Genomic DNA, 16451 nt, shown 5'->3' with positions numbered 1-16451 from the left:
AAATGCAAATAATGTAAATGAAAACCAAAGAAAATCACTAAATAACAGAGACTTCACGTTTCTTTGGTTAGGATTATTTGTATTACAAAGATATAAAAATTGATTATGTTGCTCTTCACACATTGGGTTTAATTTTTGATAGTCAGAATCCTTCATTGTCACACCTGGACAGGAAATATTATGAGGAAAGAAAGTGAACTATTCCCCATACAGCAATATTGGTGAACAGTTAATAGATGATTCTCTAGACAAAGAATAAATATCATCATCTATCACTGGCAGGACACACTGGATCTTTGGCCTTGTGTCAATAATTTCCACCTCGTAGTACCAAGGATCAACTGAATTTAAAAGCCGTACCCATCTGAGGAAGGAGACAACTCTTTGGATAATAGCATCGGCATCACCGCTGCATTTAGCAATGGTCTAGAAGGCAAATGGAGCACAAGCCGGAGCGACTTGTGCTAAAGCTTTCACCAGAATAAAGCGTCAAGAAAATTTACACTGAGAAAAACATTGAAACCACCGTTCTAAGGGAAATTTACATCGCTGGCAAGAACAATACTTTGGCAAACGCACCTTCAATGTACATCCACTTATATTTTTGGTTGCCTTAGAATATCTATTGTATTATCAAAAACTCTTTGGGTACATTTTTTCACGTCTTTGGCTCTTATCTTCTATAGTATGCAAAGCCCTTTTGATATTAAGGCCATGTTAAAGCTTTGAGTTCAGTGCATTGAAAATGCCAAACGATATTTTTTTTTACGATAAAGCTCAAATAGTTTGACAATATCTAATGCACTTGTTATTTTCACAACATACATCATTCAAACAATGTAAAAAAAGCTCTTTAAACCGTGAAAATAAAAAGTTCAGAGAATTTAAAGCACAAGGAGCTCTTGGTAATAATAACGCCCCGCCCCTGTAAAAATAAAAGGTAACAAGACATGGCAATGAAATGTTTTCACCTTGTCCCCTGAGCCTGAAATAATACTGCACCATATGTGGTGAAAAAGAGGTAGTAATGTATGTACAATAACAGAAGAAGAACATGGAGGTAGATAATCAGTCAAAAGGGCTCAACTACACCCTCTGCTCCAGTGGAAAGTAATTAAATATAATGAAAATGTATCACAGTACATTTTTGACATTCTTTTTAACATTCATCATGGGTGAGCTTTGGTTTAGGACAGACAACGCCAAACACAGACAGGTAGAAAGTAAATGAAATAAAATGTTATAACAAACATTCATACAAAATCCTGAGGTTGATCTGAAGCTGAAGCACATTTCTTTCACCACAGCAGCTGGCTTCCTGATCCCTTGTGCCTCAGGAAATAACCGAGGGGCTCAACTCAGGAAGCAAATGAGGTAGAAGTGGTTTAGCTTCAGCCGCTGGAGATAGATCTATAGGCCAGGTGATGTCAGGAGCCGACTGCTTGGGACGTGTGCAGGGCAGGATGAGAGCCCTCTGAGGTGCAGCAGAGCCGAGTGGCATCAGGGGCGGAGTGATGACGGGGACGGCTAGGCATCTCCTCATTTTCCACTTCGAAAGACTGCTTCAGCTCAGCGACAGTGGTGATATCGTCAGACCCAAAAGATTCGGGTCTGGAGCTTTGGCTGGTCGAAGGGTTGCTCATCTCTTCGTTGCTTTCTTCGTTGGAGTAGTGTCCAGAATCTCCCGTCTCTTGGCTGCCCTCACTGGTGTGAGAGCTCTCCGAGTGACATGGTCCATAGATGATCTCCCGGGACGAAGGTGGCAGGGGCGCTGAACCTAAATGCTCGTCATACCTCAGAACAGTTTTGCCAGCCTCGTACAAACTGGCTCTCGTCTCAATCTAAGGAGATAGAGAAAACAGTAAGATTAAGATTTTTTAAAAAGACTGAAAAGAAAGTTGACTGACCAGAATACTGCTGCATCGCTTACATCACTTTCAGCTGGATTCATGGCATCGCTCTTGAAGAGCAGCCACCTCTTGCTTTGACTCTTGCTGCTCACTGGACCTGCACTGTTTATGACCATGCTAGATCCACCCTAAGAACAAATGAGAAAATATATTTTTTCCAGATTACAGATCTCTTCTGAATAATTAAACCTGCAACGGTGAAACTTAAAATTGTATCATTCACTCTGTTTCGTTTGTCTCACCTTGGCATCTATAAAGTGAGCACGTATCATCGGTATAAGGACCTCAACATTCTCTGTAAGGTGTTCGTTGGGCAGGGACAAACCAGCATGTCGATCTTCGGCAGCTCCCACAGCAATGACTTTGTGACTGGAGGATTTTCTATTAGTCATACAAAGATAATAATGCAAACAAATGTCAGAACAAAACTCATAATCTATGTGTTGTACTATAATTGTTTTCATTATTCCAAATAATTACAATCAGTACCTTGGTCTTCCCTTATTGATGAGGATCATGGCACACATAACAATACAGGCCAGGGCGATGCTCACACCAACAATGATCCCTGTCATAGACTTCTGGTCTATGTGGTAGAGACCATCAGAGTACACTGGAAGATAAACACCATAGTGTGTCACATGAGAAACAATTATAGATGATCTACAATTATCTAGAGAAAATAAAGATACAGAGGAGCCATAACAGTTAAAAGCCATAACGGTTCATCTAATGTTGTTTACAGTTCATGAACAACACAGTGTGCAGGACTTGACCAGCATTACAAAGTCCACTGAGCTTTTATCAGAAAAAACATACTCCTATCTTAAATATGAAATTATCATTGAAAACTGCAACTGAATTTAACATTTAAAAATAAATAAAAATGACATCAGTCAAAACACGGTGTACTCTATACGCCACTATTATGCCTATACTGAACCATTCTTTTGTTAACTAGTGTTGCTGACCTACGCCTCCTAGTGGTTTGTTTCCTACCAGAGAGGAACTTTCATTCACTTTACATAGACCATCTTTACTAATGATTATAAGTGTATACTTGTGTTGTGCCTTTTTTGGATAAGTACAGCAATAAAGAACAAAGTGTATCCCCTCACTAATAAAAATGCAGTTTTGTCAACATAAGATACATGAATTTAATATAGCAGGACTCGTAGTAGCATCACAAACCTAATATCACAGTATTATTTCAAGTTAAGAAACCAGAGAGCACCAGATTCTGACGCCACACAACTACCAGCGTTATATCACAACTGAATCAGACTCATCAACATGAGATGTCTCCAATGTTTCATGATGCTTACCTGTTGTATGCGGGAAGCTGTCAGAGTGCCTCGGGTTCTTGTTTCCACGCTTCAGTGGCAGCTCCACAATGTTAGAAAAAGGCCCGTCACCGACCTGGTTGGAAGCAGCAATTTTCACCAGGTAGACATTCCCTGGCTCCAGCTTCTCCAGCAGGGCCATTGTGTGGCTTCCTGAAAACAGAAACACATCACAAGGATTAGAAATACAGGAAAGTGATACAGGTACATGAATAATTGTAAACAGCAGTTTTTCAGGTAACAAGTGTTGAGAGAACGCCCTCATGCGGTTAGTGATACATTATTGGAGGTATTATTGATGAGTAACACTCATCCTCAACATGTTTTAAATATATTCTGCATCACTGACATGATAAATAGTGTACTACTCACCCTCCCTCTGCATTATCTGCCAGTGTCCAGCCAACCAGGCTTTCTGTGAAGCATACAGGATGGTGTAGTGTGTAACCACCACATTGGGCTCGGTGGGCTCCCTCCAGGACACCAGGGCAGTGTCATCCTCGATCATATTTGCTCGAACTCCCACAGGCGGTTGGCTTGGTGCTGTACACAGATAAAATCACATTGATGATAACCAAATATGAAAATGTACAGTCGTGATAAAATAATGTTACAGTAATGTTGATTTTATTACCTGCTGGCAGAGTTCGATGGTGAACAACAGAGCTCCACGGGCTTGACATCTGGTCCACATGGAGACGCACAACAAACTCATAGGGAGTGTTTGGAACCAAATTATGAACCGTCACACTCTGTTTGGTACTGTGGACAAACAACAATCTTACATTATGGCCAAAGAAAATATGTTCTAGCCTTTTTTTCCTGTTAAGCTGGAGGCAAAATACAGATTTTTCTTTTTAATTTTCAACTTACATTTGTAGGTAGCGTATAGCAGAGGCGTTGTGGGTGCCCACAGGTGTACAGCGAACTGTATAACTGACAACCTTTCCAGGGGGGAAGGCAGGACGGCTCCAGCGTAGGGACACTGTAGATGAATTGCTGGCTAAGACAGCCACATGATCTGGAGGCGGAGGGGATGCTGCCATTTGGTCTCTAGCCGCTGAATGATGCAAACAAAATGCATATTTTCATCTCATATCTCAGTTTCAGAAAAAAGTGAGAATGATAAAACAATTGGAGAGAAGTACTTACACACACATCCCGGAGTACTGACTGTTTGGTCTGTTTGATAGCCATCTCCAGCTTTACTGACAGCCAAAATCTTGACATGATATTTTCTCCTTGGATCTGAAATACAAATAATACATTTTCAGTCATGTTGCTAAAAACAATTACAATAACTGCACATAGCATTTTATTTCAAATGACAGGCATTTTGCCAGGAAAATGCTGAATAACAGTAATACCGGCTCATTTCTATTAAGTGATCCAATAACAGTGACAGTGAACAAACCATACTGTTAATACAACCATCAGGGACATGCAGGACCTCACCAAAGTGGAATGTATCTATCATTAATACACCTTTTTCTCCTATGACATGTCTGTTGGGGCCAAATATTTGCTTAATAATACAAAATTCTGAAAGATCACCATTGAAATACCAAAAGTGATGGTTAAGAAATATAGCAGCATCAATTTAAAAAAAGAAAAAGAAAAAAGGCAGACACGTTGACAATTAACTGCGGGGTAGTTGAGTCCTTCTCCATGCATGCACAATGCATGGCCTCCTGAGTCACCCCAACCTATCATTTATCATTTGCTGTCATATGTAAGGAGTATTGGAAAGATCAACCATCCCCAAGGCCCAGTAAATATATTGACATGATCAATAAGTGCAATGAAAATCATCACAAAATGTTACTGCCTTTCCCTTTTTGAAAGCCTATAAAGATTTTACAACTATGAAATCTTATAATACTGGGGTACCCAAATGCTTTAATGTCAAGGACCACTACAAGAGATGCACATAGACCCAATCTGAGAATTACAGTTTGAAGATAATAACATTTTAATAGATTACAATCTACAAACTACACAATATACGATATTATAAATTTCAATCGATCATAGCAGCCAACACTTCCCTTGTTGTTTCAGCTTCCAAAATGATTAAAGTGAAAATATTCAATTCCTCCTTTTGATGGGGATCCCCTACAACATACTCAAGGACCCCCTGTTGGTCCCCAGACCCCAGTTTGAAAACCACTGATGTAGGTTGTGCTTTAAAACACAATACAAACAAATCAGAAAGGAACAGAGGTAAGATGAGACAAAAATGTGACCTTGTTTGTACTGTACACACACAAAAAACAGTTATCATGGGACACATAAGGTTGTCTACCACTGCCTAACCCCCTTAATCAGGACGTTTTTAGGGAGTGTTAAGATTTGTTTTATGCCTCCAGTGTGAAAGGTCGGCCTATGGGTATTGACCAGTGAAGGCAGTGTGTCCAGGCCTGATGTGGGGGCTGGGCCACAGGCAGCAATCAGCTGCTGGGATCCTAGGCCCATGGGACTTGGGGGGTTTGACTGGGGTCACCAGGTCAGGCCAAGATAGAACACAAGGAATCTGGGAGCAGGACTGTGGGAGCTGGGCCCCTTTTGTTCCCTCTTTCATGTTCTTCCTACTGCCCTTGTGTTATAGCCTTAAACTTGGGGCAACATAGAAAGAAATATTGCTCCAAAACAGAACCTCAGTTGAGATCAGTGTTGTGCAACAACAATTTATGTGATGATGGAGTAACATACTGAAGGGTTTAAAATTTTCTTCTTCTTTTATTATTTTTAATTATACTACAAAAACAGTTAACATAAAAACAACCTACCCATTTCTATTTCAACTTTCTGTGCATGTACTGTCTTAGGACCACACTTTGCTTGAAGACTCACATCAGACACAATTATGTTATCAGAAGTTTTGATTAGTATGGCCCTCGTTCATTTTGCGTATATATTGCTGGGGGTTTATTTACATGGACAGCACAGATGACCAGTGGGGGCAGGGTCCAAATCCAGGACTGCTGTCTCACGGCTAGAGGTCAGTGGCTCGGTCCAGCTTTGGCCAATCCCAGAGGGACTTGTGTGTGTGTTCCAGTGTCCAGCAAAAGGGGGGTAGTGGCCTGGGTCTTACCGAGCAGGCCTGGCCCTGAACACCACACAATGGCCAGGGGTAATTATGCAAGCTGCAGGATGGGAAACGGTGGTGGGAGGGACATCTGGACCCTGACCTCTAACCTGGGAGTCTGATCTCACACAATGCCACAGCCAGACTGGAGAGGACCGGTGGTTAGGCAAGAAGGGTCAGCCCATATTGATCAGGACAGGGGGTGAAAATGCAAATGCACCGTCCAACTGCCCACTGAATTAATTGGAAACACCCATTTGAGTATGAACCCATCGGTCACTCTTGGTTGTCTCACTGTCAAAATCACAGGTCTTAATGGTGGAAACGCACTAACATGGTCAAATATACACCATCACATCACCTCAAATTAAACTAGGCTATGACAACAAAACTGCATCACTCACCAAGGCCACTGATGGTGTAGGTGTAGGTCTGAGCTTGCAGCTGGATGGTGGGCTGCTCTGGCTGGCCTTCCTCATGGTAACAGAGCTGGTAACCTTGTACAGCTTCAGATTCTGGGGAGGTTTGCCAGCGTGCCACAATGGAGGTGCAGTTAAGAGGCACAAGTTGAAGAATAGGGGCTGAAGGCACTATGGGGAAGAGACAGCAGGCATGGGATCAATACACACTCATATTTAAAATACTGCTGAGCACAAAAGAAGATTAAACCTATGAACAACAAAAAACAGCAGGACACTGGGTATAGAAAAAGGATGGGTGGATAGAGGATCATCTTACTGACCCAGTGGTTTCCGAGGATTGTCAGTTCAAATTAGAAAATTTGGGTGTGACAGAGTTATAAGACACAACACAAAACTTTTTAGGATACAGTTCATTAACTAGCATTCATGTTGTAGACCTTGCACTAGAAAAATATAATTTTGCCGCCCATGGTGCTCTACATCACATTCAAGTATATCACTAAACTTTTGAAAACTAGAAATCCAGCTTTGGTGCACAAACAGCCTCCCCCAACACACCGGGTCATGAAAAGAGGCTATTCTCTCCCCCACATAGATGCCTGAGGCCCTCTCTTTATGACCCGTGACTGAGGACACTCTAACATCACTGACAGCGAAGGGCAAAGGTTCCTGGGTAACCAACACAAAGACTGTGGAACAATGCTACAAGAGCAAACTCAGTCATAAGCCGGTCACTCTGCATGAGCTCTAGTGATCCTCCTGGTATTCTAAGAGCAACAAAATAGTGATGTGACAAAGCTTCTTATACTAAAGAAGATGCCTGTTTTTGACCCTAAGAATAAATTCAATCACAAATGCAAAAGTTAAGTGAACAAAAGTGCTCTATACAGCCATGTGATTGCACTTATAGGAATAACATACCACTTTATATCACCATCTCTCAAATATTTGAAACAACCTCTCCTTTTTAGGTTTACCTTTGCTGCTGGAGGTCTTAGGTGTACGGTGTGAGGTCCATGCAGATGGCTCACACCAGCCCGCACGGGTGGCTGCAGCCATGCGGAGCAGGTAGATGGTGTCAGGCTGCAGGCCATCCAGCAGATATTCGGTACTGTTCTGTGGTATCTCCACAGAGATGACAGTGTTGTCCGCTGCTGTGCGATAGGATAGCCTGTATGCGGACAAACGGCCGCGGCTCAACTTCGCAGGCAGTGGCTGCCAGCTAACCTGGATATCTGTGGAGCTTTGGCTGGTCAGACTCAGCTCTGGGGTACGTAAAGGCACTGTGAAAAGACAGGGGCATGAGAAAAATGCTCGACTCTGATGTGGTGAGTACAAAAGGCAAAAAGCTAAACTATCTAACAAATTTATTATTCACACAAATTTGGTGTTAGTGAGTAGAACACACAAGAAAACTGTGCTAACAACAGTGTGCCCATCCCCCTTGTGTCCACTGAAAATGTGCTCTGTACACACATCAGTTGCATGCATTTTAGCTTAACTACCAGAGTGATTTATTGCAAGGAATGCTGAGAGTCTCAATGCTTACCATCCTCCAGTGTATGTTGACTGACTTGGTCTGACATACGACTGGCTCCCATTGGCATATAAGCCACAATGTAAAAGCTGTAGTTTCGTGCTGGCTCAAGGTCATCGATGATATAACTGGTTGTGTCGTTGCCAATAACAACTTGGTATTCTTCATTATTCAGACCTGACATTCAAAGAATAAAACATAGGTTAGAAAATAGGTTAATCCAAAGGAGAAACTCAGGGTTAGTGTTCTGAAAGGAATGATGCTTGCTGAATGTTGCTCATCCTTTCCTATAAACATGTGTAACGCAAGGCACAGCCACATAACTGCTTCCAGGCCTCTTAAAGCAAACCTAATTAAACATTTGTTTACAAAGGAAGACTTGATTTAATAAAGTTGCTTAACTGTCAGTTGTAATGGTTAAAGTTAAATAAGTTACTGGTTTGCAAGACTACAAGGCTTTTAAGAAGCTACGCTGGCCCTTTAACTGCAAGCAGAATGAGCTGGATAGCGGACAATGGGCTGGCTAAGCCTGTTGTTATTTCAGCGAAGTTGCCATTCTGAGTTCTCCTTGACCTCTGCTCCGTGCTGCAACAGCAGATGGCCTTCACCAAGGAAAGATGATCATACGTGAGAGAGTAAGATACCTCATTGTGGTTGACTGTCACCTCACATCGTTTCACACCTTCGTCTATTTCAGTTAATAACTGATCTTTTTTTAGATCAAATGAAAAAACCTGAAACAAATTGAAATGGTTCTTCCTCTTAAATCTCACCTTCAGCCTTCATATAATGGATGGAGTAGGCAATGACTTTGTCTGCATTGTAGAGAGGTCTCTCCCAGGCCAGTAAGATAGCAGAGCTTGAGATGGTCTCAGCATGGATATTTTTCGGTGCACTGGGCCTGTCCTCAGACATGACAACAATAAGGCGAGCCAGGGACAGCACAGAACCCTGTCCACTCTCTGCCACACATTGATAGATGGCATCATCCTCAGGGATGATCTGGGTGATCACCAATTTACTGTGGAACAATAAACAAAATATTAATGATCTGTACTAACCATAGAAAATCAACCTCAAGTAATAGATTTTAGGTGATCATGATTCCTGTTGTCCATTACCTGTTGTACATCTTAATCCTTCCATTTAAGTGAACGTCTTCCCCATTCTTTAGCCAGCTAATGCGTGGTGGGGGAACTCCCTCTGCTTGGCACATAAACCGGGCAGTGCCTGCTCTTGGACGGGTCTGACTCTCAGGCTTCTCAGTAATGGATGGTGGCACTGAATCAAAGATGTAAGAGAGAAGTAATGAAAACACAGTCTATATCTTAGCATTTATTAACCCACAAAACAAAACACAAGCACATATGGTCTATTTATTTACTTAAGAGTTTACCTTGAACTGTGAGGTTGGCTGCAGCAAGAGTGTAGTTGCGAGTTCCAGGTGTGGTGGCCCTGCAGAGGTAGACTCCACTATGCTTGGAACTGACATCAGTAATAACCAGGTTCCCATTGCCCAGCACTTTGGCATTGTACACATCAATGGGTTTACTGTCAGCACGGCTCCAGGAGATGATCGGCCAGGGATTCCCTGTGGCCACGCACTCCAGCACCACAGTTTGGTGAAGAGAAACTGTGACGTTCTGAGGTCCAGCAATGATTCTGGGTCTCTGAAGTGGTTTAGGGCCTGCACCTTCACAAAAAAAATGGAAAATGTTAAAAATAAATAAACCATATAAAATGATCGTTCCACACTCATTTCTAAAATCCAGTTAATGCAATTTATGTACCTTGACTGTTGACTGTCAGTGTGGCCTCTCTACTCCTCAAACGGCTACCGATGTTAGTTGCCACACATCGATACTGTCCAGCATCTACCAGTTTTACATTGTGGATCTGGAGGACTCCGTTGGGCAAAACCGTTATTCTGGAAACATTCAAAGATAACATTAGGGTCACACTTTATTCAGTCAGCAACAGAATTTATGAGCTGCTGCTACGTTAGAAATAAGCTAAAAATGACTCAAGGCGTGTGCTGGTACCTGTCTGTCTGTAAAGGTAATGTGCTTTGGTTTAGCTCCCAGGTGATGGTGGCAGGAGGGGTGGAAGTGACTGCACAGGAGAATCGTGCCACTGAACCCTCAGTCACCACCATAGGCACAGGATGCAACACAAACTCAGAGATACCTGTGGTGGAAAAAAATAATTAGAAATCAAGGCATGGGTTGTCAGCAGCAAAACATTTAAGCTACTTATCATGAAGTCAATGGGTGTTTTGGTAGTGGGCTTATTTAGACTAATTTACTTATGTTTGTCACTTACTAAATATAGCATTGTCTTTCAGCTCTGGTAAAATATTATACATTATGCATGCAAAGCCCTGACTTTGATGGATGTTAACTGATTCTATGAAAGGTATTGATCTTGTCTTGTGAGACACAATGATCTTGCTTTTGTGCAGATGAGCCACCAGGTCCCATTCTGACCAGCTGGTCCAATCAATGGATCAATTGGAGAATGACACTGAATGATGCACTGTTATAGATAAAAAACAATCAATTCAGTTTGCATAAAAGGATGGCAAGCAAATATTTAAAACAAAGTTTAAATATATAATTAAACCTTTTTCTTGCAGAAACCTTTACTATACTATACTATATATCAGCAATGCATACCAAGCCATATTGTCAGTTTCTGTTGCACATATTTCACAGCTATGCATATGTAAATGTTCTACTTAGATCCTGTAATGTAGAGAATGATTCAGTATAAATACTTGCTTTAAGACTGTGTATAGCTGTGCACAATTTGTGTAGACACATTCTGTTTATGTGTATTCAAAAGGTCTTTCAATAATCACCACAAATAAGCAACCCCCAATCTGCATTTCTCCTTAGAATACTCTGTAAAATATGACCAATGACCTTCATTCATTAAGGTGATAACTCTCTGCCTCCCTCCTCACTCACAGGAAGGAAGTCAATATCATGTTAAAGAAAATCAATACCCTGTTCTCCCACTGAAACTCAACATTAAAGAGCAATCCTTTAATTCAAGACCTAATCTCATCAATATTACATATATAAACTGTAACCCTGCTTATGTGAAGTGCATTAGGGGTTTAGCTTTAACCAGGGTCAGCTCAAATGATCCTTTATGGTTTGGTTGTGAATTATTCCACTGAAATTGCAGTAGGTTTTGATTATGGTCAGTATGTTGACACCCAAATGCCATGTCAATGTTAATTTCATTATTTTGCAGTGGTCAGTATTATTATTAATCTGGAAAGATCTGCCTCTTCTATCTCAAGACAGCATGGCCGAAATGCGAGCTCCATGAAAGGTCCTCAGGAAAAGAGGTTACATAATATGTTGTTTACTCTCCACTGAGAAATAACACACCATCCTTATTCTCTCTCTAGTCAGTCACATCAGTGATGTAGATGGTGGGTGTGGCCTGCACAGACTGATCTGCTAATACAGCCACCTCTGTTGTAAAGAACAAATCAATGTCTAGGTCAAACAGCACAAAGGTTCTCTACAGAGGTCAAAGTTCGTCTCTACCCCCTGTCCATTCAATTTTAGGCCAAACTGGGAGCCAGATCGAAGTCAGTTTACCATTAGTCTACAAAAAAAAAAGGGAACCATGTGATTCTTATGTTGTTATCCTAGATCTATGTACATATGATGCTACAGTAGTAGTTAATTATAATATAAAAGCACATATGTACTTGTTTTGCAAATATTTTGAGAAATGTATGGCAGATGTCTAACACTGCAAATCTAAAAGGTGTTGAAACTAGTGATGTAGTCCTACAAGGGACATACTTCCTTCGATGTAAACATGTTTTGAAAGGATCCCCACAATTTACTGGAACTAGCAAGTTCAATCACATGACAAACTGGTCTTTCTTTTAACAAAAGGGCTCTGCTTGACGGGGGCAACAGAGCGGACTGATCCAGTGAAAGGGATTGTGGGCTGGGAGAGAGAACAGCAGGGCAGCTCAGCCAGAGTAGGCCTGTGACATCACAAAGCCTTTCCCTGCTGACCCCTGACCTTCAGGACCTCTGGACAGAAGGGGCGCACAGAGGAGGCCCATCCTCCACTCCATGCCTACAGCTGACCAAAAACCTTTAACCCTTTCACTGACAAAGGCCGGACGCCACAGCAAACTTGACATTACATTTGAGGGTTTTTATGTGGTCATCTTATAGGGAACTGATTTTTGCGTTGCCCTTTAATAGATGCATGACAACAAAACAGAGTCGCAGAGTTTGTGTGTCTATAAGTCTATAAGATTTGTTTGTATTTATATATTTATATATAAATCTCTTCTTGTGTGTTGGTTCTTCATTGTTGCTGTGTTCCGTTGAGTATAAGCACATATTAACCCAAACTTTCTATCCTCAGTGTCAAGTGTCAAAAATCAGTATATTTCAGCAGGTCATCCTAGTTTCCATGACACCACTCAGAGGATATCCCTTCTAAGACTTGTAAAAAGTGTCCATGGTAGAACAGGCCCATTGAATAGACACAGCTGTCCTGTCCACTGATATGTGGACAAACAAATGCCCTGAAAAGCTAGCCTTTTCTTCTGGGGCGGTCAGGGTTACTCCAAACAAAGGCTAAAAGGCAAATGGCCTTTTCAGAGATTCCTCTGTGAAGCAGACCATTCAGCAGTTACACAGAGCCACAGCCTGTAGTGACAATGCAAATCCTACCAACATAAGAAGAGAAATAATTTCTAACTTTTTGCCAATGTTTCTTGGGCACTTTCTTGTGCAAGTGTGCAAGCGGTATTTGTCCTTGAAAACAGGGAAAAGATAAAGCACTCGCACTCAGGGCTGCCTATTTATAGAGTATTTATGAGCTTTTAGATTGACTCTCCATTTATCTTTAACTGACTCTTAAAATGATCCTATAACTGGTCTGACGGCTTTAAACTCAAACACAGCCAAGTCTAAACAACCACCAATAACATAGAAAGCTAAACTTTCTTTTTTCCTCAGTAAAGTAAAAACATCTGCTTCCCATCTCCACGTTAATAACCCATGAACTTGCCATTCTGATGCCTGCATGTTGACACCACAAAGCACATATCACCAACAACTTTAACCCGTCTTTAAAAGAAGAGGAATAAAATCCACGGTGTTTCCTTTCACGATTACCTCCATACTTACTTGCGATAGTCAGACGTGATCTTTGGCTTAGGATAGCTCCATATTTGTTCTTGGAGAGGCACTGGTAAAATCCTTCATCTGATTCCTCCTTTGTATGTTTTATCTTTGGTATGTACAAGGAGCCGTTGGGCAGAAACTGCATGTGTTCACTTTCTGCCAAATGAACTCCATTTTTCAGCCACTTGATGGTGACCGGAGGCTGCCCATGAGCCTGACAGTCCAAGACAGCAGCTTCCTTTGGTAGTGCAGTAACATCACTTGGCTCTGTGATGAAGGACAACTCGCTGAAACATAAAACACCTACAGGGAAAGGATGGGAATATTAGGTAAGGAGTTATTTATGTTTCTGAAACCACACATATTATGCACAACATAAATATTGCAATAATTACTGCATTAATGTCAGAGGAAAGGATTTTTTTTTCAAAGACCATAAAGAATGATGATTTTTAGTCACATTATATGTCCTGACACAAATGTTACACATAAAAGACATAAAGCTGTATTAGGATGGTTGCAATCCTGATAATAAAAAATATAATATAATAAAAAAAAGAGTCACTAATATCAAACATGAAGCCAATTAAGTGACATTAATGACAGAGAAACACACTCATAAGCACTAATAGTACGTATACAGTTAAAGTTTAACAACCTTGTCTTGTTATCTCCTCTTATTCAACGTGGTTCAGAAAACCAACGTTGCCGTGTAACGTGTATCTAACGTTAATATAACAGTTACCGGTAATGAGCATGACAATTAATCAACTCAGTTAAAACAAACAGTTAAAACAAAACAAAATGACACACTTACTTGACAAAGGAAGAAACAAAACAAAAATCAGCCATCGCTGGAGGTCTTTCATCTTAAACTTGGCCATTTATCCGGATTGTTGTGTCATTTTCTCCCCCCGGTCCACACGCACACACACCGCTCTCTCTCCGGCGTGCTGTCCGCTTAGTCCCCGAGTCACTTCTGCTAGCAGCCGAGAACCGACCGCTCTACTGGGGCACCGAGGGGGGGCTCCCGTCCGGACCCCCGCCTTCTCAGGCATGCGCAGACTACTACACAGTGTGCATATATGTGTTTCTCAGTGAGGTCTGGGGGACCCCAGGGGCCATCAGGAGGAACTGACACAACATGTGAAAACAGGAAATTTCCTTTTTCATTAATGATGATGTGATGATCAGAGACTGTGACTGTGTGGATTTGAAACTGGCAGCAAAGACCTCCTCAGAAAAGGGTCACATTTACGACACTGTAACTGGATCTGAGTGGCATAATCATAATAAAAATAATAATGTGTTTCTATCTTCATATGTGGTTGTTTCACATTTTGCAGATTGCACAGCGATGCAATCCTATTATTTATTATTTATTAATACTTAGTCTAGGTGTTCTCTGCTTCGTGTGACTTTGTGAGTTTTCTTGTTTATATATCATACTTTGTTCTTGGCTTGCTCTTGTAAAACATATCTCAATCTAAATGAGACTTTCTCAATAATTAAATGCCTAACCAACCAACTTAGCCTGTACAGGTTTACTCGTTCAGCAATCTGAACCTAAAAGTTTCCAGCTTCACATTTCTCACATTTGCACTTTATCTAACTATAATATTGTCATTCCGTTTCTCCATGTTGTTATGTTGTTATTATTATGTTGTTATTTCACTGTTAAGAATAAGGTGTATTGTGCATAAGTCCCCTGAGCCAAATGTATGATTTCAGGCTTTATAAATAGACTTGACTGGACTTGACTGTTTACAGGCTATATAAAACTAAAATGCACATGCATGTCAAGCTCTGATCAGGCCAATAGACTGTAGTGACTTTATTTACATGAACTGATCAGTAATCAAACGTTTCCCCATGTAGCATCTTCTTTTCTGTGCATCAGATATTTAAGACAACAAAATAATGTGAACATAGTGAATTATCAGTTACCAAAGGCCACTGGTAATAAAGTCACATTGAACAGCATCTGCCTCAACCACAGAACCTGGTAATTATGAAGAGATATTGATGGCTGCAAGTCAGCTGCCTAATGAATTCAGATATTGATCCAGCGACCGTGCCTTTTGACAATGACCCTCCTGTCTCCCGGCCCTCATTCAATAGCAGCACAATGGGCTCCAGCTGTGTGAGATCGGCCATGCTGTATCAGCAAAACACCCATCCATTGGTACAGGTAAATGCAGTCATCACATTCAGGCTGAGAGATGTGTCGTGCTTTCCAAACAATATTGTATCACTATTACTCTCAACAATATCTATGAATGGCTGTGTAATGATTTTAAGGGATTACTGCCACCAACATGCACCTCCACACTTCAATATCCAATCAGATGAGAAGAGCTGAGTGTAATTATGTATTGATTAGAGCTAACTATTGATTTAATCATCTTAACTCTCATAGTTATAATTCAAGCCCCAAAACCAATAGTTGGGTTAATAGCATCCCATAATGAGTTTACTCAATAGTTTAAATTTTATTAATGATTCTGCATCCAGGAGAAACATGTGCATCTATAGTAGCAGAGTTATTAACAGGTTTACAGTCATTTAGTTAGGCCAGACAACAGTTATTTTATTTCTCTGAACACAAAATATTTTTTTCTTTACTCTTGCAAAAGAGCTGATGGTTTCAATTTGAAGAAATGTCAAGATGTCAACGCATAAAGTAAACAAAAGGTCTGTGTTGCTCCCACAGTTCATCTATACTCTCACATTTGTTGGTTATTGATAAGTTGTATGCAAACAGGGAACACGATCATGTATTGCTTGAGAAATCTGTCGACTCATATTGCCAAATGTTGTGGTGTGGAGGTTGAGGTTACCGCTGGGCTCCACATGGCTAAAGGTTAGGCTGCACGGCCACGATCAATAGGGTTAAGGTCATTAACATGTTATGAATAACACGAGGCCCTGGGAAAGTAGAGCAGAGGACCACAGTACTGCGCTCTGATTGGCT

General features: G+C 41.0%; 1 protein-coding gene across 1 annotated transcript; it reads right to left on the bottom strand.

Annotated features, from left to right (window-relative positions):
- Positions 1-999: 999 nt before the first annotated feature.
- Positions 1000-14459, bottom strand: LOC104931415 (protogenin B). Its single transcript, XM_010746416.3, has 19 exons — positions 14295-14459; positions 13481-13780; positions 10343-10487; positions 10091-10227; positions 9697-9993; positions 9422-9581; positions 9074-9321; positions 8313-8477; positions 7741-8046; positions 6746-6931; positions 4406-4501; positions 4127-4313; positions 3888-4015; positions 3626-3796; positions 3236-3406; positions 2400-2523; positions 2153-2291; positions 1931-2038; positions 1000-1841 (listed from the first exon to the last, which is right to left on the bottom strand). Exons 1-19 carry the CDS (start codon positions 14359-14361, stop codon positions 1428-1430), a joined length of 3549 nt encoding a protein of 1182 aa, XP_010744718.2. The 5' UTR covers positions 14362-14459; the 3' UTR covers positions 1000-1427.
- Between the last annotated feature and the right edge of the window lie 1992 nt (positions 14460-16451).

The sequence above is a fragment of the Larimichthys crocea genome, chromosome XXI (assembly GCF_000972845.2).
Source record: "Larimichthys crocea isolate SSNF chromosome XXI, L_crocea_2.0, whole genome shotgun sequence".
In the NCBI taxonomy this organism is placed as follows: Eukaryota; Metazoa; Chordata; class Actinopteri; family Sciaenidae; genus Larimichthys; species Larimichthys crocea.
Note: the sequence above shows the minus strand (reverse complement) of the source record. Positions and strands in the feature narration are given on the sequence as shown.

Bases quoted from the DNA above. Each gene is read 5' to 3' on its own strand.
- LOC104931415 (XM_010746416.3), bottom strand. From the start codon at position 14,361: ATGGCCAAGTTTAAGATGAAAGACCTCCAGCGATGGCTGATTTTTGTT. The intron at 13,781-14,294 runs GTAAGTGTGTCA...CTTTCCCTGTAG, and splicing joins TTTGTTTCTTCCTTTGTCAA to GTGTTTTATGTTTCAGCGAG. The intron at 4,314-4,405 runs GTAAGTACTTCT...TGCATCATTCAG, and splicing joins CAGTACTCCGGGATGTGTGT to CGGCTAGAGACCAAATGGCA.